At 42.1% G+C, this 24,541-nt stretch overlaps 1 protein-coding gene across 50 annotated transcripts in view; it reads right to left on the reverse strand.

Moving 5' to 3' along the window:
- The window catches only part of EPB41L3 (erythrocyte membrane protein band 4.1 like 3), a 228,809-nt gene that overhangs the window by 16,278 nt on the left and 187,990 nt on the right, over positions 1–24,541 (reverse strand). For 13 of the 50 annotated variants that reach the window (XM_070220544.1, XM_070220529.1, XM_023647400.2 and 10 more), the window contains exons 7-14: positions 24,246–24,464; positions 23,799–23,886; positions 18,979–19,131; positions 15,185–15,282; positions 14,342–14,517; positions 11,071–11,291; positions 6,766–7,329; positions 1,867–1,920 (exon numbers count right to left, since the gene is read on the reverse strand). In XM_070220544.1, coding sequence (XP_070076645.1) covers positions 1,867–1,920; positions 6,766–7,329; positions 11,071–11,291; positions 14,342–14,517; positions 15,185–15,282; positions 18,979–19,131; positions 23,799–23,886; positions 24,246–24,464 — 1,573 coding nt within the window. The remainder of the gene's footprint in view (positions 1–1,866; positions 1,921–6,765; positions 7,330–11,070; positions 11,292–14,341; positions 14,518–15,184; positions 15,283–18,978; positions 19,132–23,798; positions 23,887–24,245; positions 24,465–24,541) is intronic. The other 37 variants (XM_070220546.1, XM_070220545.1, XM_070220537.1 and 34 more) reach the window with 5 other exon arrangements.

A 24,541-nucleotide genomic window follows, 5' to 3' on the forward strand; every position in this document is an offset into this window, starting at 1 on the left:
GATTATTGTGAGGTTCATACCCTCTAGGGGAGCTCTCATTAAGTGCACAGCTCTTCGTTTTAAGTTTCACAATCTACCTATGTTATGCGTGTTTGTTTGCATGGTTCGTTATATAAAATTTAAAACTGCTATAGAAATCTGAAGAATTAGTATTAAAATATCTTTCATTCATAGCACACATTAGGATTACAATGAAGTTTATTGACTATATTAACAAGCAGCCACGTGTAACTAATTCGTACAAAATTAAGATAATTTAAGTAATTTTGTTATATTTGGCATAGAAAATTAAGTTATAACAAATTTATATGCAATTGCTTAAAAGAATCTGGATACTGCAGTCATGTACCGCATAACTCTTTGGTCAGTGATGGACTGCATATACGACAGCGGTCCTGTAGGTTAGTAGTGTAGAGCTTACATGTGTAGCAGGTGGTACCATCTGTTTGTGTCAGTACACTCTGTGATGTCTGCACAATGACAAAATCTCCTAATAACGCATTTCTTACAACGTATCACTATCATGAAGCAACACATGACCGTAGTTTTACAATATTATTTTTAGCTTTAAAAAATTATGATTTCTAAGCTTTGAATTGTATTCTGGCATTTCCAAAGGAATAAACTTAATAAAACTCCATTTTGAAATGTTTTTCTGAAGATATATTCAATTAAATGATGTATAGATACTACTTATAACGTTTTTCAGTTCTTCCTAAATACCCAACTAGAAAATATTGTTATTATTGGATGATGTAAAAAACCTAAAGTAAACACTATCACAAAGTAAAAAATAAATTCTGCTAGCACTTGGGAAGATGACCATCTTGAATTCCCTTACTATAGATAAATATTGTTTTTACAGAAATTTTAAATAGTTACTGGTAGAGAAGATTTGAAAAACACCATAAGTCACGCACATATTTAATTTACTCTATACAATTAATAAAATATAAATAGTAGCATTGCATCTCTCTTATCATTGTTCAATGTGATTATGGTTTTTCCAATAAACTGCTAACAGTAATTTGCTAATCTTCTCTTCCTTAGAGAATTCTGTTTTTTTTTTTTTGAGGAAGATTAGCCTTGAGCTAACTGCTGCCAATCCTCCTCTTTTTGCTAAGGAAGACAGGCCCTGAGCTAACATCCCTGCCCATCTTCCTCTACTGTATATGTGGCTCACCTGCCACAGCATGGCTTTTGCCAAGCGGTGCCATGTCCGCACCTGGGATCCGGGCCAGCGAACCCCAGGCTGCTGAGAAGCGGAACGTGCGCACTTAACCACTGCGCCCCTGAGCTGGCCCCAGAGAATTCATTTCTTTTGAGTGACTTAAGTTGCACGCAGCCTATGAACATGAGTTTAGGGAAGTATTAGAATTTTGACAAGTATTACTTGACCACCTGGGATTTAAAAAGACATCTGTATCCAGTCTACAGGCTAATTAAATTAATTGTGACCCTCCTCCCCACTCATCATGGCTATCATACATACATAACCTCTCATTTGGGATGAGGGAATACTTAAAAAAATATATTTTTCAGTTTAGTCAAGGGTTCCCAAAATATGAGCCTAAAATTGACAGAGTCAACATTGCCTTGGAATTTGTTATGCAAATTTGAATGGAAATTTTTGAGTCCTACCCCAAACCTTCTGAAGGAGAAACAAAAGGATGGAACCTCTGGATGATTCTGGTGCAGGGCAGGGTTTGAGAACCACTGGTCTAGGCAATTAACTATATTTAACCCCTACTGTTAAAGTGAGAATGTATCTCCACTCGAAAAGCACATGCACTTCCTAAACGCAGAGCCATCCCACAAAGCATGCGCGTGAGGCGACTCCCAGCCGCCCTCAGTGAGGGTACTAACCTCCGTGGCAGTGGTTTCCCCATCAGCGGCGGTGTCCGTGCGCTCACTGTCGGTCTATTGATCACAGAAGTGATCAGGTTCCAGGAGGAAGGCAGGAATAGAAAACAAACCCATCTGGTCAAATAGGGTCCGGCACAGGTCCCACAGCTCTTCTGCTCTGTGGTCTGTCTCACATTACCTTCCCCCATAAGAACACCGGTTTGAGCAAAGCAAAAGAGAGGCCAGAGCCAGGTTTCAGCGCAGAGCCGCTTGGCAGAGGCCAGAGCACGGCCTGCGGCTGCAGGGACCACGCGAACCAAGTCGACTTGCCTGGGTCACGTCTCAGGAAAAGTGAATTGTCATTCTTTCCCCCCTTTAACTAAATCCTGAGAAAGACCTCCTAAAAATGTTTAATGCGAATAAAACTGATGTTTATATGTTTTTTATCTAGTAATATGTCACATTTGAAAGGTAAATTAAAATGTAGATTTAAATAAAAAGCTACTATAACAGTCACTGGACTTTCAGCCCCTCATTTATAGCATTTTGATAATTTATATCCATTTATGACCATCAGGCTGTCTGCATTACCTATCAATTATAAAAAGCACATGCCAGTGACTCACAGGCGTATGTTTTATAGATGAAAAATGTCACTCGATTTTCAAGTAGCATTCCTAACTAGACATTTTTTAAGACTACATGTTGTTTATTTTGCCCCACCTTCCAATATAAAGAGGTAAATCAAAGTATGTGTTTAAGTGTCTCATTCCAAAACATCATACAAATGAAGAAAATAATAATAAAAAAAATAGAGAGAGAATGACATCTACTTGGAAACAAATAAAACAAAGCACAGCATTTGACAGAGCCTAGGTTTCAGAGAATCACAGTGGTAATTGCAGAAATAGTTTTTAATCTGTTTCATAGAGGTTTACGATTTAAAACAAAAACAATTTTCTCTGGAGTAGAGTCAGAGCCATTGAAAATGGGACATCTAAATGCCTTGATATAATGCTAACTGACTTTCCCTTCACAAATATTAACTAACAATCAACAAAATTCCCTTGAGCAAAGATGTGTGATTAATATTTTGACAAGAAAAAACAGAACTGGGGGCTGCCAGCTTGTGCATCTGCCTCCTCTGCTGACCTTCCGCCCTGAAGGAGCAGGGGCGGCAGTGGGACGGCGATGCTGCCATCAGCCCACCTGGGAGGCTGCCTTCCCAGCGCTCTCCCGACTCTCACTGGATCTGTTCCTAAAGGAAAAGGAGCTGGATTCACGCATGGCACGGACACACGAGGTGGCCGTTCCGGCATCCTTGCCACTCGCCTAAGTGGACAGCAATCATCAGCATGCTGGTAAAGAAGCGCGCAGACACACCATCACGACCTGACCGCCTCGCCAGCTCCGGGGGCCTCCTCATCTTCTCAAGGGTGCTCACGACTGTGGCACTAGCGTGGCTCCCTCCTCACGGTCCAGGGAGAGGCCAGCGTGAATCAGGGAGGCAGACAGGCGACCGCTCAAGGTCACAGAATAACTCACAGACATCGTAGGCTTTTAAGAAAAGCAAGAATGACTTGTGCTCAGTGTGCTAACTAGTTGTGTCAAAGACTTCAAAAGGAAAAAGCATTTTTCCTCCTATATAGATTATTTCCCTTATGGCTTTAAATTTACTTCAACAACTTTCCAAGCACTAGGGGTTACATTACCATCGTGGTTACGAGCAAGGGGCCTGACATCAGAGAGACCTGAGCTCAAATCCTGGCTATTTAAATCTGTGACACATTGGGCACGTTTAATTTTTAATCCCAATTTCCTTCTTGCAAAACGGGAAAATTAATAGCCCTAACTATATCAGGTAATGGATACTAAATGCTTTATACAATGCCTGACACACACACAGCTAAAAACGCCTATAATAGCTGTAAAATATTGATATCAATATAATATTTCTTAATTATTACTATTTGTCCTAGCTATACACAAACAAATAGCGTAGGCCATATCTATACTCCCTCAAATGTCTAGTTAGTGCCTAGTCAGTCATTCCATATACAGAATTCCTGGTCCATAAATAATTAATAAATGAAGTAATAAAGGCTGAATAAAGCAGCTTCAATAGCAACTGTTACTTGTATAACACACTGACTAAACAAAACTGTACAACGTATAGGATGTCATAAACTATCATATAATACTTTGTTTACACAATTTAAAATTTAAAATCAAGTGATCAACTAATTTTTTCCTCCAGATTTGAATCCATCTCCTTTTTCTTTGTATTAACAGAAAACTCCTCACAAACTGACACATAGTTACATTCTCTGGTATGATGAGCTAAACTCATCTTACGTTTCTTGACAGAAGTCTTAATATTCTGCCCCCTCCTATTTGACCATTCTGAAAATACAAAAGAAAAGAAGTGACTGGCCCATAGCTTTACATTGAAATGATTAAGCCTTTCTATACGGGGTTTCACTCTCAAGAAAGGCTGGGACTAACTGAGCCACCATGTCACACGGAAAAATGTAAGCAGTGATGTTAAAATATTTAAAAAGAACTACAGCCATCAGTGATTTTGGAAAACAAAAGTGACAGTGCTGAACTGTGTGTTACGAAGTCCCCCAGTGTAGCTGCCAAAGTGCTTGAGGCCTAGAGAACAGAACAGGCCATGTGGACCAACGGCATTTCTTTAGCTGAATGACCTACATGTGAGGGCTCTAGCTCAGCATGAACTGCAGTGCACAGCTCTCAACACTTGGGGTTAAGAGATGACACTGAACAGATGGCCCAGCACAGCCTTCCGTCAGGTGGGCTGTCAAGGCTGGCTGAGGCTGGAGAGGAGGCACAAGCACCGCGCGGCCACGGCTGCCCCGTCTCAGAGGTTTGCACAAGGAGCGCGACGGACTGGGAAGCTCCAGTCACGCGATCACAGGCTTGCAACGAGTAACTGCTGTGATTTGTTTTGCCAATGTAATGCAGACATGCCCAAGTAGAACATGAATTCTCATGCACTGGTTACAACAAGATGTATACCCTGGATTAGGCACAAGATCTGTGTGGGTTGCTACATACAAGTTCAGTTATTTAGTATTCAGAAAAGCACAAAATGGCAATCTTTTTGCTTTATGTTAGCTTGATGACTAACTCCAGTGCTAAAGGAAAAATATATGCCCAGGTTGGAAACCAGCTAACATTATAAATAGTCTTTGTAGATAATACTGTGCTCTTAACTGTTGTATGTTCTAGTCCTGCATCATTTGATAATACTGCTACTGTGAAAATAGTTACATTAAAGCCTAGGATTTAAAGTAGTTTTCTCTTAAAATATTTTCCACGTATGAAAATAGCTTTACGTGCATGTGCGTCTAAATATATATCGTTGGAGCTAAGTCATATATGACCCAAGATCTTTGAAAAGGGCTCTTATGCAATACCCAAAGCCTGAACTTTTATTTGAAACATCTCTGAGACCATTCCCATTTTTTTCCTTCTACTGCAAAGAAATGGTCATAATACCACTAAATATAGACCCTTATACACTCTCACAATGCTGCACACCCACAGGTGCAGCTCAGATTTCGATTTCCAGCTGAGCACAGAACTGAATACACTTCCTTTTCTTTAGTATAGCCCTGACTTTGTGATGGTTCTCTAAATGCTAGAGTATTGGCCTGTGTCCTCCCACAATAGCCTGTTTTGTGGGAGCATGAGAGCTGGAGGAGCAGGCAAGCTGGGGGCAGCAGGGGAGGTGACAGCTAGGTGGCAGCTTCTGTTCTTTTCCCCTGGACTCTATTTGAAGCCTGTAGAGGGGGAAACTGCTGGGGCTGTTCATACAGGCATGGGTGTTGCGAAAGGACAGCAATTAAGAGGAAAACCTACTGGCTACATGCTGACTCACCCAATGGCCTGGATGAAGGACAGGAGAGTGACATGCGGCACTGCCTTCACAGCCGGAGGCTGAAGGCCCAAGTCCTTTCACCACTAAATACACGCCTGGCCGAGAGCCACAGAGGCCCATCCATCTTCCCTGACCTGACCAGACTGTCCACTGTGTGTGGGTTTTTTGGCTTAGGCTGGAGTTGAAGGAATCGCTGCCACCCAATACATGCTTTGGCATTACTAGTGCAGATGGAATTTCAGCCCATTTTTGCAACTGGTAGGAGCCTCAGATGAGTCTTTTCCTGACTGTGTTTGAAACCTGTTGCTTTTAATTGCAGTTCTTTCTGCTCCAGTCTCTGGCCCCACGAATGACTGACATCATGTGCGCATTTTCAACTGCTCAGACATCCTTTCTGACCCCACACACCCAGGGGATTTGGCTCACCTCCGTGAGTAACAGTGACAGTCTGGCAATGACAGCAGAAGAGAGCAGTGGGGACGTTTCAGAAACCCCATGGAGAAGAGGCATTTACAATTGGTGGAAAGCTACCCCAATGAGGACGATGCCTCCCGACGGCATGTCCTCCCCCACCTCACCTGGAGTATCATTTATGTAGTCTATCACCACTATGTGTGACTGTATCAGGAACATTTTAGTAACACACCATAAATCTAGTCCAAAGTTACTTATCTGTCTTATCTGTAATTTACTTTATTACATGACAACTGAAGCCTGACTTTTTACATAGTTAACAGGTTATTTAAAATTGACTTTTGGCTGAGTCCTTCACAACCCGGATAATTCAGTGGGTAGCAGAGCGGCTCCGGCCGGGCTCAGACAGCTCCATCCACATGGTGTTGTGCCTAACCCTGGGGCTGGCTGTACTCCCCAACACACAAAACCTCTTCACGTATTGGCACAGACAATAAATGAGGCTCTGAAAGGAGGACTACTATTGTAGCAGCCGTCTACCACTGCTTCGGACCGAAGCCCCGACCACGACAGGGAAGTGTGCTCTATGCCGAGGTACACACCTCTTCCTCTGAACTGTCACTCGGGTCATTGTCTAGTGAGGCACTCAAGGAGGCCGCCCTGGGCTCCAGGTAGCAGAGGCACATAGCCAGAGGGAAGGAGAGAGTGAGGGCACATGGCACTGAGAAGGAGGCGGAGAGCAGGAAGAAAAAGATGAAGAGGAAACAGGGCAAGAGGGAGGGCGAGCGGATCGGGAGACAATGCTGCAAGCTCTGTGGGAGGAGTCTGGTTTCAGACAGGTTGGGAAAAGAGAGGTAGCCATCGTCATCTAGAAGAGAAGGGAACGACTCAGGGAGCTGCAAGGAGAAGGAAAACAGGGTGGTCCCTCTGCCAGTTTGCTGTTTGTAGCTAAAGGCCACATCTTGGTCCCCTAAGTATGGCTTCCCTTTGCCGTCAGAGTCCAAGGTGGGCTCTCCGTGCACACACACGGTGTCCCTGGACGGCTCGAAACCGGGTGGCTGGCGCTCATTCTCCTTACACCTCCTACGGAGCTCTGTGGGAGATGCAGGGGGTCGGTGGGCTGATGGGGGGGACAGGGGACATGAGTCAGTGCCAAGCCCAGGTGACTGATGTGAAAGAGAGAGAGAGAGACAGAAAGCAGCAAACAGAGGTGCAAAAGGACAAAAAGAAAACTGCAATTAGTTGATTTTCTTATGGGAATCAGTATAAAACTGTAAAACAAGAACTTTAGCACGAGGGTTGCTCATTATTTAAAGAATTCAAGCTGCGTGCCCACCCTGCCATGGACGGCTGCCATCATGCCATTAGACCCGCAGAAACGGGCGGGCTTTGTAAAGGAGTCAGAACAACAGAAGATATCTGTGGGCAATCTCAAAGTCTACATGTTTCACATGATCCAAAAATTTTGTTTAGACCAACAACTCTAGCAAGTTTCAGGGTTTTGAGAGCAAACACAACTCTCTGATCTCTTAAAATCCAGACTTTCAATAACTTCTCCTGATTTCCAGCTAACAGATCTGTTACTGTAGTTCAGGTGAATTAAAAATAAAAATGAATCCAAATTTTGATTATTTAAAAAAAATCTCTAGCATTACCTTTCCTTGGTTAGTCAATTACATCCAAAACAGGTAGGTTTCCAAATCAAGAGGTTTCTGGCCCCACTCCTACGTGGGTAGCAGTTCCAACTAGGGAATTCAACAATTAGCATCTTAGGAACCCTGACTCTCCACAAAGAACTGAGGTTCCGCTGAAAACTCCTTTTCCATTGTGGCTCCTTTATCCATGATGTAAACAGAACTGAAACTCAAATAAGTGGTTTCAACAAGCTAATTAGCAAAAAAAGAATGCATTTTCTTGTGATATGGTTTACAAGCATTTACTTTGTATTATTTGTGGTGCACAAATAATAGAAGTATAGATACAATTTCCCAGCCTTCTGATTTTTCTTAGCAGACGAATGCTACGTTTAACTCCCCAGTTTGAGTCTTTAAAAGAAAGGCAGGCATCGCCACTAAAGTGCTCCCAGTGAGTTCAGGCTTCTGCAGAGAAAGTGAGGCTCTCTATAGTCTCTGGCCCGGGCAGCCTGCACGACCATGGCAGTTTCCTCTGCAGGTGGTGGGGGGCTGCCGAGCAAGGGCAGGAGTCAAGCAGGCTAACTCCCAACGGGACCTGGCATGGCACAGAGCTGCGACAGCGGGCAGCTGCAGACAAGGTCACCTGCAGCCCGACTTCATTGCTCTCTTGGACACTGTGCGCGTGTGCGCACACGCATGTTTTGCCCAGTGACCCGACAGTATGGAAATTACTGGGCCTGCTTCGTGATGGTGATCTAATCTTGACGTGGTAAATACAGAGGGTAAGAAAATGTACAAATAAAAGTACATCATGGATACATCAGAATTTAGAAGCGTCTCTCTTTAGTATTAGACAAGTGTGTCTTCCCCAGTACCCACACTTGACATTAAACACTGGGTTTTAAACAGGACCCTGCATAAATCTCATTCGACAGAGAATCACATAAAGTTATAAGCTGACTTCTGCACGCAGTTGTTCCCCAGGGCAGAAGGCTACCCAGTTACCTGGGGCCATTATCAGCCTGGGAGACACGCCTCTTCGCAAAGGAATCTAGGGGACCAGCCTTTTAAGAACTATTTTCAGCAACACATTTTTATTTTGGCTAAAAAATGAGTACTCTCTATGTCACTTTTTGAAGGAGAAGAATAAAACGTTTAATCTTCCATGCTGCTTATTAAGGTGATTTTTAAAAGACAGCATTGCAGGGGGTGGTTAAGTTTGCGCGCTCCGCTGCAGGCGGCCCAGTGTTTCATTGGTTCGAATCCTGGGTGCGGACATGGCGCCACGCTGAGGCGGCATCCCACATGCCACAACTAGAAGGACCCACAAGTAAGAATATACAGCTATGTACCGGGGGACTTGGGCAGAAAAAGGAAAAAAATAAAAAAATCTTAAAAAAAAAAAAAAGCATTGCACCATGGGAAGTGAAGACAGCCACCCACCCACTCAAGTACCAGGTCTCAGCCACAGCCCTTCTGAAGGCATTTGGGCCAAAGCACTGGCTTCTCAGGGACTCACACTATGAGAGTCAGAGTTTCCTTTGTCTTTTTATTTTCCCACGGCATAAATGGCACAAAGTGACGACAGCTTAGTGCTACATTTTACATAAACAAATTGGTGGTCTTTTAGAATTAAAAAAAGTGAAAGGGCTGGCCCTGTGGCCGAGTGGTTAAAGTTCCACATGCCCTGCTTTGGTGGCCTGGGTTCACAGGTTTGGATCCCGGGTGCGGACCAACTCCACTCATCAGCCATGCTGTGGTGGCATGCCACATACAAAGTAGAAGAAGACAGGCACAGATGTTAGCTCAGGGCTAAGCTTCCTCACCAAAAGAAAAAAGAAAAAAAAAGTAAGATGGCCTGGATCTATTTTTGCAGCAAACTAAAAGTCATTTACTGTTATGTGCCTTTTTATCATGTTTACACATCCAAGAGAATCGTATGTTGGCATGGGAGACTTCATGAAATCATGGAACACATTTGGTTTTTCAGGTGTACTATCTTCTTTTCAGGTCCTATTTAAAAAACATGCCTTGACTTAACTGAAAAGGAAGAGTGTAAAAACAAAATTCAGAACAAAGCACATTTTAACAGCAAAAGTGATTCAAATATTCTTGCTGTCATTTCCTATCCTGCTTTTTATTTTTGTGTTTGGCAAGTAAATAATCTTATCCTAAAAAAAAAGAAGATGGATTGGGTCATTTAGAATAGTCTAACATAACTACAACAATGATATATTTGTTGATCTACCTATTTAGAAGTCATTGCTAAATTCCTGTCAAAAGGAGCATTTTTCTATAGGGCCCAGATGGTGAGTCTCTACTACATAGATCCATATTTGAAGAGCCCATGTGCAAAAGAGAACTTCTGAATCAAACTCAGGCAAGTGTCAGCAGAACCTGCAAGCTTTGCAGTATTTCCATCCTCTTAGCTCCTGTCACTCTGTTCTCTGTGTGCTCCAGGAGCCAGCCTGCTTCCATTATTATGTATAAACCTCCTGATGAGTTTTCTGACTTTCAGGCAGCTGCTCTGCTACATACAAAATCCACAAGCAGATGCAGGTTGTCCACTTGTTTTTTGACTTTTAAATTATTTTTCTGAAAAGTTGCCTTACAGTGCTGGATCATCAGAAATAGGCATAATATTTAAGAAGAATTTGAATTTTGGGTGAAATGAAGTCACAAAATTTAATGAACAAAACCCCTTGGAGAAACTGCTGCTAAATTCACTTTCCATCTTCCCTTGCAGCCTTCTGCCTCAATAGCCCCTTTCAAAACATGGCCACTGGCCACTGTGATGATTAGATTATAATCCTAAAGCTGAGAGAGAAGACTGTGTGCGAGCACACAGGCTGCAGTCACCAAGTTACCGGCAGTCAGAAGAATGGTAACGTAATTACCGTATTTCTAAAAGAACACACAGTACGTGCGTAGGAGAATGGGGCCAGAAACAAAGAAAATGGCTTTAGCAACAGTTCTGAAATGTGAGACCAAACAGAAATATATAATATGCCACTGAATGTATTTTTACGATATCCAGACAGGACAGCTGTTGAAAGCCTTCCATAGCACATCAATTGTTAACATAAAATTTTCAAAAAGTTAAGAAAGAATCCTTCAGAGGAAAATAATAACTTAAAACTTGACAATATGAATGTGACTAATGCTGGAATATAAATTAGCCTAAGTCTTAACACATTCCTGGTTTATATCTTCAGAATTATTTAGTAACTTAAAAGTCTGAGCAAGCTCCAGGAGGCAGCCTGGGAGATGTACCTTTCCCTCTTGCCGCACGACTGCAGCGGGCGTGGCCTCCTCTGCCTTCTTCCGTCTGTCCTCGTCCTCGCCGCGCTCTTCTTCGGCCTTTTTCTCCGGAGTCACAGTGGTGATCAAGTTGGTTTGAGAGATGCCCTTTGTTGTGGCGTACTGGCCAGTACCAACCTCTGCAGCAGACACAGAATCCTTCATGTATATTTCATGGTTTTCATTCACTGATGCTAAAAGCAAATATAATTAGAGAAATAAAGTCTGAAATAGCTAAACCAGAAGAGCGATGAACACCACCAATCGTCCCATTATGGAAAAAAATATCCCTACGAAATACCAGGATTGTCTCCAAAAGACAAGTCAGCAATGTAGGGACCTCCGCCTCAGCACTGCCATGGGCTCACCTTTCTGTATCATCTGCACCAGTGTTTCAAAATGAGTTAGAGGTTCATCTCTTGAAGCCACCAGAATACTTTTCAGCCATTCTCAGACTCTCTGGTGAGGATGTGTGTGGGGGTGTGGTGGTGGAAGGATGAGAGCCTGCACTGCCCCCAAGCCTGTCAGCCCCATAGTAACCGGCTGAGCACCAGCACCAGGCACTTCGTAGCAAGTCCCATGACTAATGGCAGTATTTGCAGTAGACAATTGCTCTAGTACACTTGACTTTCAACATATGTATGGAAGTGTTATTCACCAAGGAGCACTGAAATGTTTTTTAAATTATTATTATTAGTAATAATGGTTGAAAAGTCTATCACTCCTACAATATAAGAGCCCCATGGGTAATAATGAAAATTTACCATCTTGGCAGAGATTATAAAATTCAGATGGCTAATCTGTGCAGCTGAAGTGCAGAAATGTTTTAATTTCTACAGCTCTTTAAACAAACTACCATGATATGCATACATTCATTCATCTCTAATATTTTGGGAAAACAAGACAAATGCTGCTAATGAAATTCATGCAAATGTAAAGCATGCAGACATAAGAGATACGGCACAGTCTTTCATCCCAGCTAAAATGTCTTAGTGAAAGAGATGCTTAATTCAGTCATATGTTTTAAAATTTGATACTCAGTTTAGGTTTTCAGTATCATGAAATTTATTGAAACTTCTAAATGCTGCTTTTCAAATATGCAGTAGCTAATCACAAGCAAAATATAACCTGCTTCACATTCTAGGAAGTTTAAAACAAATATAAAAAAGATTCTGAAATCTTTTTAATTTCACTAAAATACCTTCACTAAGATATTTTCTATCTCTTTATACTGATGAAAAAGCTCATATGAGACAGTTTCTTTCTGGGCCAGTTAGGCTGTTCCACATAAGAGGTAACCTTGCAAAAAGCAGTTTATATGCCAACAAGCAGCCCCGGCCCCAGCTCAGCAGCACAGAAAACATACTAGAATTGGCAGGACCCCAACGAGTGAGAACCAACACATACTAACATCACTTTTGGGCAAGAAGGAAGAGACAGCATGATATTAGAACATTCATTTCACAATTGTCTTCTGTCTTCTCGGCAATCATTATTACACCAAAGGTGATGAGGAAAACAACATTTGCAACAAATGCGTTCCCTTGGGTACACATCACTGAATAAAGTGGATGATATTCAGGGAAAAAAGGTGTAATCCTACAAAAGCTCCTCCAACACTGACTGATAGAACACAGAGACTTTACAGAGAAAGAAGAGTAAACGAAACAGCACCGAAAGAAACTTTGAATGTGGATATTTAACACGGATATTTCAATCTCTTAATTCAACTCCAAACAGTTCTAATAAACATTTTATTCCAAAAATTTGGCTCTAAGTTAGATATTCTGAAAATGGGAAACTCTTAAAAGATAACAAATGGTAATTAACTTCCTAGGCCAGCTCACACAAGCCTAAAGGATAATTATCAATGTAATTACCTAGATAATTATAACTACATCTATAACAAGAGTGCTTTCACATATGTCTTACTCACTCTTTGCAAAAACCCTGTCAGAGGTGGCCTTACTCCCATTTATGGGTGATGACTAAAACCGAGACCTGCAGAGCTCAGATCATTCACCAACCATGACACGGACAGACGGCCTGGACTTCAGTCTGCATTTATCTACACAAGGTAAGTATTCTTGCCCCTTCACCAGTAACATACACGATATGTATCATAACAATTTTGATGACTTCTATAAACTGTTTGGAAAGTATCCCATTAGGGAAATACAGTCTTTTAAATCAGGGGATTCAGGGAGGATGTCGCCCCACCAACCACACTAGAGGATGGTGAACAGGCAGGGGAGAACTGAGACTCAGTGGCAAGTGGTAGAAGAGGGTAAGGAGAAAGGTGATCCTAGGCACTAGTAACGTTATTTTTATTTATGTTTTTGCTTATTATTAAAATCATACACACATGCTAGAAACTTCTAACTCTTTTTATTTGCACACGATAGGTCTCCTATGAAAAGCTCATCAGAGGTGCCCCAAATTAGGAGACAGAGGCCTGGCCCCAGCTCCGTCCCTAAGTTGGGTGTTGGTACAGCTGACACGTCTTACAGCAGAAAGCACAGCTGCATGTAACTGTGGACAGCTGTACAAAACTTTCCACAAATCAAAAAGCCTGCTGAAAGCTCAGTATTATGTCATTCCTTAACAACGCCATTTACATGATTCCTTGTTTCACTCACACATTGACAACAGTAGAGAAGACTTACACGGCAATGCTCACCCAGTCCACCTGGTATAGCAATTAATACTAACCAGGAGGATTTAACTTAGAGCCCTTTGCTCTCTTAGCTGAATGCCACTCTTTCTATCAGCTATTATTCATTGATTAATAAAAGTCACATTTTATTCACAAAAATTTTTTAGAAAGTGATAAATTTAACTCACAGTTTCCTTTCTGAAACAAATCATCTACAACAAACCTGATAAACATTTAGAATGTACTGGCAAAGAACTAAATTACTTATAAATTCTGTAATTACTCTATTTAGAATAAGAGCAACTTTCTTCAAATTTAGGTTGCCAGCTTATGAAAGCTACGCTCTTCATTCCCTAAGTACCACTCTTTTATGTAATTTTATATCAATCTACTAATAACAGACTTTAGCCTCACACAGGCGCTTTTTTTTTGAGGGTGGGCAGTTAAAACTTGCCATTCGGCCACAGACTAACAAATACTTTTCATTTCATACCATCCAAGAGGACCGGTGTTTACCGAAAGCTCATGACGGTTTCCCACTACTGCGTAGGCAACAGCGATTACTAAGGGCCAGTAAGTGATGCCTACCTCCATCCAAGCTGCGAGACATGGTGTAACGTTTGCTGGACGAGCGCTCAAAGTAGGGGGCTGGACGATCGATCAATGCACTGGCTCTTCTCGTCTGGGCTTGCGTTCTGCCACTGTAACGAAACTTGGAACCCAAGGTAAGGAATTTCTTTGGAGGTGCTTCTGGTAACAACAGTCTAAAGACGTTAAAGAAAAAAACAGCAGAAAGACTATTAAACGAAATATTAAGAACCCTCTTAGCTTTTTACTCTGTTCTGAAGAGAAAGTGCTTTGTGTGCTCAAGTTTAACATCCAGAATGCAATTAAATGAATCTGATGTTACAAGAAAAAAATCAATTTACACAGAACATATCAACCAGGGATGTTGCAGAGTGGCTATAAGCAAAATGGGGGTTGGGTTGCACAAGACGACTTTAACGTCCCATGCAACTGGAGTCTATGGTTCTACAAACCCAGAGAGCAGCCAATTAGGCGATTTAGTGAAGAAGAACAGTGATGGTTTTGCAGACACTAATCTGACGGTTCTAGTACTGTATGTGAACAAAGGAGTCTGGAGTAAGGAGAAATTATTGAAACAGTAAGGAATAAATTGGACAAATGAAAAGACACTAAAGATAATAAAGGGGAGATGGGGCAGATAAGTGTAAGAGAAATTAAGGAAAATCCTACAAATTTAGTCAGAAGTTCTTTCAGGATTTCTTCTCAAGAAATGTGGTGACAGTAAACTTGAAAGAATAGAAAGGATATGCTTCCACATTCTTCTTCCCAATAACCTCTTCCAGTATAAGTGATTCCAATCACTCTATTTCTTCCTTAGGAAAGAACAAAACGATCTTTACCTACCTGAAAAATGTATGGTGTTCAACACATACTTTCCATAGACGCTTGGCGGCTCGATGGTTTGGCAGCTTAAACCCAATGGTGCTTTCAAATTGTTCAAACTAAATTTAAAAAACATATTGAAAAGTAAAGTCAAGTTTGGAATTATAAATAACAAAAAAGCAAATGATTTACAAAATCATAATACCACCTACAAATTTTTTCTTTACTTACTAAATCAATTGCTATATGCAGAACTCATGCTATACATATTCATTCATTGAAAAAAATCTCCTTATATTTATCTCCTTAAAATGCTGCAGGTACAGATAACTACATTATATATGCAGTAAATATTTTATGTACAAGTACGGATCATACGAAAACTAAATGCAAAAAAGGAGGAATACTTGGATTCCTTCCAGAAACCAATTTCTCATTTTAAGCCTTATTTTCATGGTTTCTCCAGGACATCATGACTTCAACTGGAATCACAGAAATGAACAAAAGGTTTATAGTCTATAGCATTCTCAGGATGATGCTTTCTCCCAGCATCTGGTCAGAAAATATGCCTCTCTCTCAGAGATACCTGATGATGTCGTATCAGATATTGCTGATTTTATTTGTGCACTCTAACATGGATTATCATGTTAAATGCGGACATCTCTTGATAAAACATCAGAGACTGAGAGAATACATTTTCATATTTTTCCACTCGTCTAGCTCAGATGATACTCTACCAGTCATTTTGTTTTTTCAAGGTGAAATAACTGATTTCCTGAGTAACATAGTTTTTTGTGTGTGTGTGTGTGAGGAAGAGTGGCTCTGAGCTAACATCTGTTACCAATCTTCTTCTTTTTACTTAAGATTGTCTCTGTGCTAACATCTGTGCCAGTCTTCCTCTATTTTGTGTGGGATGCCGCCAGTGTGGCCTGACGAGCCCGGGATCTGAACCTGCGAACCCTGGACCACCGAAGCAGAGCACGTGAACTTAACCACTGTGCCCCTGGACCAGGCCCTGAGTAATGTATTTTAATACTATTACTGTAGATACCCGGCAACTTTTTATTTTCTGAAGACAGTATGCATCAGGCCATCAGAGGACAAGCATCTTAAACAGTAAAGGCTTTTTCCAAAAGAGCACAACACAACCAGACCACTGATGTAATCAACAGCAAAAGTAATTTATGTGGCAAAGAACCCAAGTGAGGGATCCTATGCATGGAATGTAAGATGTAATTATCCTTGACCTCTGTTTCTTATTTGTTGAGTGGGACTGGGAAATACATCACAGTTTGCTCTAATTGCAGCTGCCTCCCCCAATTTCTTACTCACGCTGATGTTCACGTGCAGTGGTGGTCATAAAAATCACCACTGAAGGACCCAGTGAGTCGAGAAGCCAGAGTATGATGGATCCAGACTAGACCATCCTCCATTGATTCATCCTGCATCTAACGTGCCCCACACACTGCACTGCGGCCGGAGGCCCTACAGAGGAGTTTGAGCCTGCTTCTGCCTGCACCAGAACCCTCTCCCTCCCCACTGCTGTCACTAAGCAGAAGCCTCAGCTACTTTACTCCTGACTTCGCTGCAACCTGGCAGGAGCTCCTAACCCCTCTTACTCCTAAAGGTCACAAGGGGACCTCACTGTCAAATCCCACGCACTTGTTGCTATTCCTGGTGCCTTCTCTGCAACATTTCACAGCACTGGTTAACTGCGGCCCTGAAGCTCATCTCCTTGTCATCCTTGACCATTTTTGTCCCTTCTTTTCTTTGGCCATTTTTCCTGATCCCTACGTTCCTCCTCTGCCTACCTCTCCCTCAAAAAGTGTTACCCTCAAAAAGTGGTCTTACTCAGAGTTTCTGTTTTAGGGACTCTTTTTTTTCCTCTAACTTCCCTTGTTTTTTGGGAAATTTACTCCACGCCTAAGGCCCTGAATAAAACGTGTACAGTTGATGACTCTGTTCAAGTCTTATACGTCTTACTGTGCAAGAATCACCCTCTGAAACTCTGTCCCAAAGGAATTTCAATATTTTCTTCGGAAATTCTCCCCCTTCTTCTCTCGTCTAATATCTCCATTGACTTCTCCCACGCAAACTGAAAACCTCTGCTTCTCCTGGTCTCTCTCCTCTCTCGATCCTTCCCCGTCGTGTCTCCAGGGCTGACTGGCTGCCTCTGACTCGCTCCTGCGACCCTATCGCTACGGCCTCTGCCCTCGCTCAGGAGGTACTGCACCACATCACTAAGCAGCTGAATTTCATCAAGAAACCCATCACTCCAAAATACGCCTCCAGTTATGTGAGGTCCCAACTGAAACCTCGCACGGCTCACTGTCGTCTCCTGACGCACTCGTCCAACCTTCCCTGCTCTCACAGCCGCGCCCGCTCCAGGTCTGAGTGTTATCACACTCACATAAGGACGCGGTAAGTCTAAGTGTGTGAGTCTGTTTCTCTGCTAAACAGAAAATCCCTGAAGGACAGGAAAAAGGAAATATTGACCTTTCTATTTCCAATGCCCAGTGTGGGGCCTGAAAATACAAAGATGCTCACTTAACAAATGTTTAGTGAATCCAAACAAATATCTATTGGTTCTAAGTTTAACATGCAATCTTTAGGAAATGTAAAAAAATGATTGTAATTTCAGGTATTTACATGAAAAGCTTATGCATTATTTTAGTCTTCATGACAAGTTTGATTTTCTATTTACATTAAACATGAATGTTTGCCTTACAGTCTAATATTTTAATTGCATTTTCCACCAGCAGAGAGGTTGATTTTGAAGACGAGATAATTCCATATCGTACCAGAAAATGTTCGGAGACAAACGAGCTGCAGCCTCAGAGCTCTGCCTGCCTTCATAACATTAACCGCACTAATTAGAAACTGGAGGTATTCATTAATTATCTATTAAGCAGGTAATAGCAGATATTTACTACCTATTATGTACGAACCACTAAGGAGGATATAAATATAAGTTGATCACGGATGCTACTGCCCAAGGTATAAGGATTAGTTAACGATTATGATTCTTTCATTAGCCTCTCTGATTAAAAAAAAAGGTGGAAATATATTTACATAACTAGCACTCAGCATCCCTGAGTCTGATCTTTCTTGTAGCTTGACCCACATTCTCTCTAAGCTATTCACTTTAGGATGCTATCAGACTCGGGCAGAGAGAGAACACCGAGACCTAAAAACAGGACAGGTGGGAAGAAGTCGACTCTTCATTCACAAGGAGGTTTAATGACTAAGAATTTCCTTTATGCTACAGCTTGATATATACAAAATATTATTCATGAATCTGGATTTTACATTAAAATATGTGAAAAAAATCCCTTTCAATCAATGTATGTAGTGGGGAAAAAACTGGAATAAAATAATAAAAAAAGAGAGGCAAGCCTGGTGGCGTGGCGGTTAGGTTTGTGAGCTCCACTTCGGCGGCCCAGGGTTCACGGGCCGGGATCCCAGGTGCAGACCTAGGCACCACTTGTCAAGCAAAGCTGTGACAGGCATCCCACATATAAAAGAGGAAGATGGGCACAGACGTTAGCTCAGCAACAATCTTCCTCAGCAAAAAGAGGAGGATTGGCAGGTGATGTTAGCTCAGGGCTGATCTTCCTCAAAATAAATAAATAAATAAGTAGAGAACATTTTATTTATTACTATTTACTGGACAAACCTACAATCAATTCTTTTAGGCATTTAGACATAATGTACCATGTCCTGCAATGTTCAGAACCGTGAACAGGCAATTTAAATGTTTGCTTGCTATCAGGTACCTTTATTCCTAATGTACGTGCAAATTTAGGTCTACTTACCTCTCCCGGCCGGATCTTAATGTAAAAGTTGTTCCGTTTGTATGAAATTTTTAGAACCTTAGGCCAGGCAAATCTGTTTATTCGCAGTCGGTCACGATATATCAACAGACCACTTGCACAAACTCCTAGCATAATTTCTACTCCCTCAGAATCCTGGAAAATAGCAGTAAGGAGCAACAGTGAGGACCTGGACCTCACTCGTTTCCAGTGACAGCTGGGTATGACATTTAAGGCCCCATGGCAGAGCCTATAATTGACTACATATAGCTCTAATTTAAATATGAAAAATACTGCAGCCATTTTTTAAACATTACCACTAAATAATAGCCTTTTAATGAAGATACTTCTCACTGTGGAGACTTGTTAGAGTAAGATCTGCTCACTAAGGTACTGCAGGCCCACGACGTAAACACTGCACACAGGCCGACCAGATGAGGCCGTGTTACTAACACCAAGAGCCTGGTTCTTTCATTGAGCGGCAGGCGCTGCTCTAACCACTGTCCTTGCAGTGGCTCTTCTAATCCTCACTAGGGTGTGCTGAGATAGTTGCTGTTATTAGTCCCATTTTACAGATGAGGAAACTGAGGCACAGAGAGGATAAGTGTCTGTTCCAGTTGAATATGGGCGGCCTGGTTCCCAGGTAGCACTCCTAACTAATATTGCGTACTAACAGAGATGCCCTGTCCTTTCTTACGAGTGTTCTGGGGTTTGTTCCTTTAAAAAAGCCTTGATCTTTTTTATATAACATTATCGTCAGAGTAAAATTCAAATATAAACAGTTGTTTTGAAGTATAAATGAACTTCCCCAACAGGCCCCCAACACAGGCACACTGCCCAGTGAACAACCGCTGAACACACACAACTCCGGAGACATTTTATCCATGTGTAGGGTTCGGTGTTTTTGAACCAAAGTGGATTAGACTATATTTGCAACTTGCTTTTGCTGTCTGTACATCTCCTGTTTAGGTCATTTGCCAGGGATGCGGGATGCCCAGAGCTCCCAGAGGTCCACAGAGACGCTATGTGAAGCTCAGGAGACCCGCCACGTGCAGTCTGACCCCTAAATGTTGCATTTGGGCGAAGTCAGGGTAAAATGAACATCTGCAGAAGCTGCGGGTGGGGTGAAAACCATGGAGAGGAGGCAGGACTGTGTGTGAGGTGCAGTCTCCACGCCCTTATCTCCCGCGTGCTGTGAGCAGGGGGCACGAGGCGAAGCTGGGCCTTCCGTCACACTGAGCGCAGGCTGTCCCGGCCGGGAGCCACCGCAGCACCAGCAGAGAGACGAGGGGAAAACGGAAGAATCCAAACAGGAGGTTCTGACTCATCCGTACTGTGCGGATTTACCTCCTCAATGCAGCCAGTGCCAGGCATAAGACGAACATTTCCAGAATCAAAAATAAGTATTTTGGTCCATCTCTGGGAAATCTAAGTTTACAAGTACAAACTAATTGGTCTAAAATGAAATAGTTTACCTTGGTAAAGGATCATGCCATTAGACGTGAAATTATTCTATAAGAGTGGAAATACTTGACAGCAGGATTTTACAACATAGTAAAATCTGAGGAAAACTCAAAAGCGAGAAACCACCCACACTTATCAAGGGCTTTAATTTGAAAGTGGAATTTAAAGAGCCAGACCCTGAGGCTGACAAGTAGCTGGCCTGACTGATCCTCTCGAACCAGCCAGTCTGCTCAGAGAGAAAGACATTTAAAACCTTTTTCATTATTTTATCTATTTTTAAACCACCCATTAGTGTCTCTGAATCCTAGGAAAACAGAATCCCTTTGTGGGAAAGATCAGAAAGGCTCCTTTGATCCCTCTTCTTGTCCCCTCCAACACACACTTCTGTGTCCTCTCATCACCCTGTTATCTCGGGCACAAGATAAGAGCACCAAACAAATGGTGCTGCCAGACTCCTGCTCCTCTCTCTTCTCCAGACGGTCGGCTGGGGGGGGCGGGAGCTCTGCTCAATCTCTGCAACCGGGTGGTCAGCATCATGCCTGACCAGCGTGTGTTAAGCCACTACACGTTTGTTGAAAGAAAGGGAAATGAAGAAAGTGTCAGGAGTACATGGTGTTTTAAACTAGATGAGCATCTCCATTTCATTAATCACACAGCAACAGAGAACGCTACTTTTGATATCAGGTTTTCTGCCTCGGCCCAGAGTACTGAGGTTAGTCCGGTAAATCTTTTGTTTTGAAAGCTGTAACAGCAGTTTTTGTGGGAGACGTGTGTTTCCCTATCGACAAACACATTTAATGCTCCCTTTAGCATAGAGTACTGAAGGAAGACCTGGATGGTCTCAGTCTATAGAAATTAAAATAAATAAGTGTACTACTCCCTTAATTTAAAATCACTGTTTAAACTTGCCCATCCTTTATGATCACTTTGTCCATGGGATATCTGAGATGGATTTATATCTACATTTTAGAAACTTATATGAAATAAATGACTCTTGACAGAACCTGTTCAGACTGACATTAAGTGACAAACAAGCAGAGATGGTCTTCCTAAGGAAAAAACAAAGCATTTAGAATATGTTTTCCGAAACAATGGACCTTCATCTAATATGGTATTTATTCTCTACACAGAGATGTGGAATCCAAGATCACAATTCAGAATTTCTAAATAGGTCCGAATGCTCAGGGCCTTCCATACCATCAACAGAAGAGAGGCATCTCATTTATAACCGGAAATTAGCTCTAATTTAATTCAGTAAATTTCCTTCTTGAAATGATGGAGTGTGGCTGCATGAGAAAATGGCGTCCATAACGGAATCATTTGTCACACTTAACATTCAGATGAAATCCTGTAACAGGCTGCATTTGTACTTCCTTAATTCTTTCTTTTTTAATTGGCATAATTTCAAATCGCATTACTGAATGAAAAAGCAGCTTTTTAATTCAGTAATTACAGCTATGGTAAGTGATTTTATTTTTCCTGATAGGAACACAGATAGATCTGGAGTTGAACTTCCCTAAAGATAAGCCCTAATCTTTTATTTACTTATTTTTCCTGGGCAGTAAATGAATCATTGTGTGCAATGTAACTCAAAAACAGACTTTGATTCACTCAAATTTTCAGGCTACTTTTATCTCCTTCTTGTCTCTTTATCTTCTAGCCACCTAGGGACAAATTCCAAGAGAAAAAACAATCTTAGTGCACGTCCTCATTTTCTTTTTAAATCTTCATCCTGTCTTATACCTGACATAAAATATAAAACACCTTTATTATCTGAGTGCAAAATAAGTGAAAAAGTATAATATTGAACTGGCAAGTAAACAGAGCTACGCCTGCTGTTCTAATTACACACAAATGTCAGAGTTTGGTGTTCAATGTACCAGAGCCTCCCTGGGATAAGCCCCAGCGGAGTCCCGGAGAGGCTGCTACGCTCAGGAAGTACTCATCCTGTGTGTGACGCAGAAGATGAGCCACAGACAGAACCAATCGAACCTGCATCTGTTTGATGGCCACCATTTTCTTATCCAAATTCACTATGGATTAGTGTGCTCCCCAAACGCCAACCAGGGAGCAGCTCTCCTTGCGGCATCAACAGAGCCTACAGATCATGATTCCCACCCCTGGGGCCTCAGCGTGGTGAGATGTTTGCTTGCATAGAGCGAAACTCTCTTCACGTCTCGGACCCACACTTGACTGTGTAATATACTCGCTTGCCTGGAAGCCTATTAACTGCCCGTTCTTGTGAGTCCCAGACCATGAAACCGGTGACTGCGCTGTCTGCTGGGAGGAAAATGCACATTCCCATACAGGGGGATGTTACCTTGTCAGCCCAAATCAGAAGAAAATGACCCTGGACTTCAAACACTGATCTTTTTAATGCTGCTGAAGTACCAGAATCCATCCCAAAGATCCTAACAAATGTCGTATGTCTTGATGATAAAAGTTTTCATCAAAGTTTGCCTGTGCTTCCACGGTACTTTCATTCACAGCTGTTCAAATAATAGACTCATAGTCCATATGCTCATTCTCTCACTGCTGAAAAATACAGAGATTCTGGAAAAAGCAGAGCACGGAGTAAAAGCTGCTCTATGTATCCTCACAACCTTAATCTTCCTACAGTTCAATTCCAACTTCCTTCTTCCCAAAACTGTATAGCCAACATAAAGCTTTAACATTTCACCGATTGCCAAGCAACTAGGCAATCCTCAGCCTGGGTGGTTAATTTTAGTTGAACTTCAAAATAACAATCTCATTTCAAAGTCCTGGTTATTTGTCAGAGTACTTAACTTTAGAGAAAGAATTTAAATTTTGTGTGAATGTACTGAGTCCCTGGTGGGTGGCCAGAGCAGAGGCTTAAACGGTAGTTGGCACATAATAGATGTGACAATTGGGTCTTGAACAATGGGCCAAATTTAGATAGGCAGGACAGGAAGGAGAGGATAAAGATGGAAATGTTCAGAGAAAAGGCTGGGTGAGGTACTGGTAGGAGCAAAGGTCATGTATCGGCACAAAGTGGGAGATCCAACTGTCATGGGGAAGGTGAAGCAGGCCAAGAGCTCACCGTGTGAAGACAAATTTCTAATTGAATCAACAGGCGATTGGCTGCTTTGCCCACTGTGGGCTTTCAGTTGGCTGAGGCCACGAGCAACGTGAGTCTGAGCCAAGCAGAGCAAACCCTCCAATAAAACATCAGAGAGCTACATTTGTTCCATCGCTGAGCAGCCCTTAAAAGGCAAATAGACTTGAATCTCCAAAGTTTTTGCTGACACGAATGGAAGTAAAAATCACCAGCTTATAACAATAGCAACATTGAGCTAAAGAAAATTAAATAGGAAGTTTGGAGTTTAAAAAATGCATACCTTGGCATGATGTAAATCTACCCCATACATGGATAGTTTTTTGGCATTTTCCAAGAAATGCATCTCTGCTTCTGCTGGCGTCATTCCTCTGATAAGGAAGAAAAAGCATTACAAGGCTGCTCTGCTTCCACCTGGTGGGGCTGTGACATTTCCCACTGAGCTCCCTGACTATCTACTAAGCAAGTCCCCATAGAGGCACCAGCACACTGGTGCTCTGAGGGGGGGAAAGGACAAAAAAGGAAAACAGCTTTTAAAGAAAACATCACAAACAGCCCTTCTGAGTGAGCATGTAACTATCCCAGAACTGTACCAAGCACTGAACCCCACTCTGCTTAAGTCCCATCCATAATGCACTCCAATCACTCCTGGACTAGTGGGTAGTACAAGGGATGCCCAGCCGTCCAGGCACAACTTAAATGGAACATTCCCAGGGTCTCTGCCGCGAACCTGTGGCTCTTGTGCAGCTCGATCACTTTGTCTTCCAGCTCTTTCGTGTGGTTTGGTGCAAAGCGGAACTCACTAATGTAATCGTTCCCACATTCATCGGGGTCATAGTCTCCAAGTTCTGACTGGACAGTGTAGGAGCCCAACAGGGCGAGGGTGACAAAGGAGCAGGGTAGCCTCCCAGACACGATGTCATCTCGCAATTGTAAGCAGAGGTAGTACCTTCGGGAGTCAAAAGGACAAAGCAAAAAGCCAGCATGAGGATCCATGAAAAGGAGACCACTCAGTACAAACTGTGC

The sequence above is a fragment of the Equus caballus genome, chromosome 8 (genome assembly GCF_041296265.1).
Source record: "Equus caballus isolate H_3958 breed thoroughbred chromosome 8, TB-T2T, whole genome shotgun sequence".
In the NCBI taxonomy this organism is placed as follows: domain Eukaryota; kingdom Metazoa; phylum Chordata; class Mammalia; order Perissodactyla; family Equidae; genus Equus; species Equus caballus.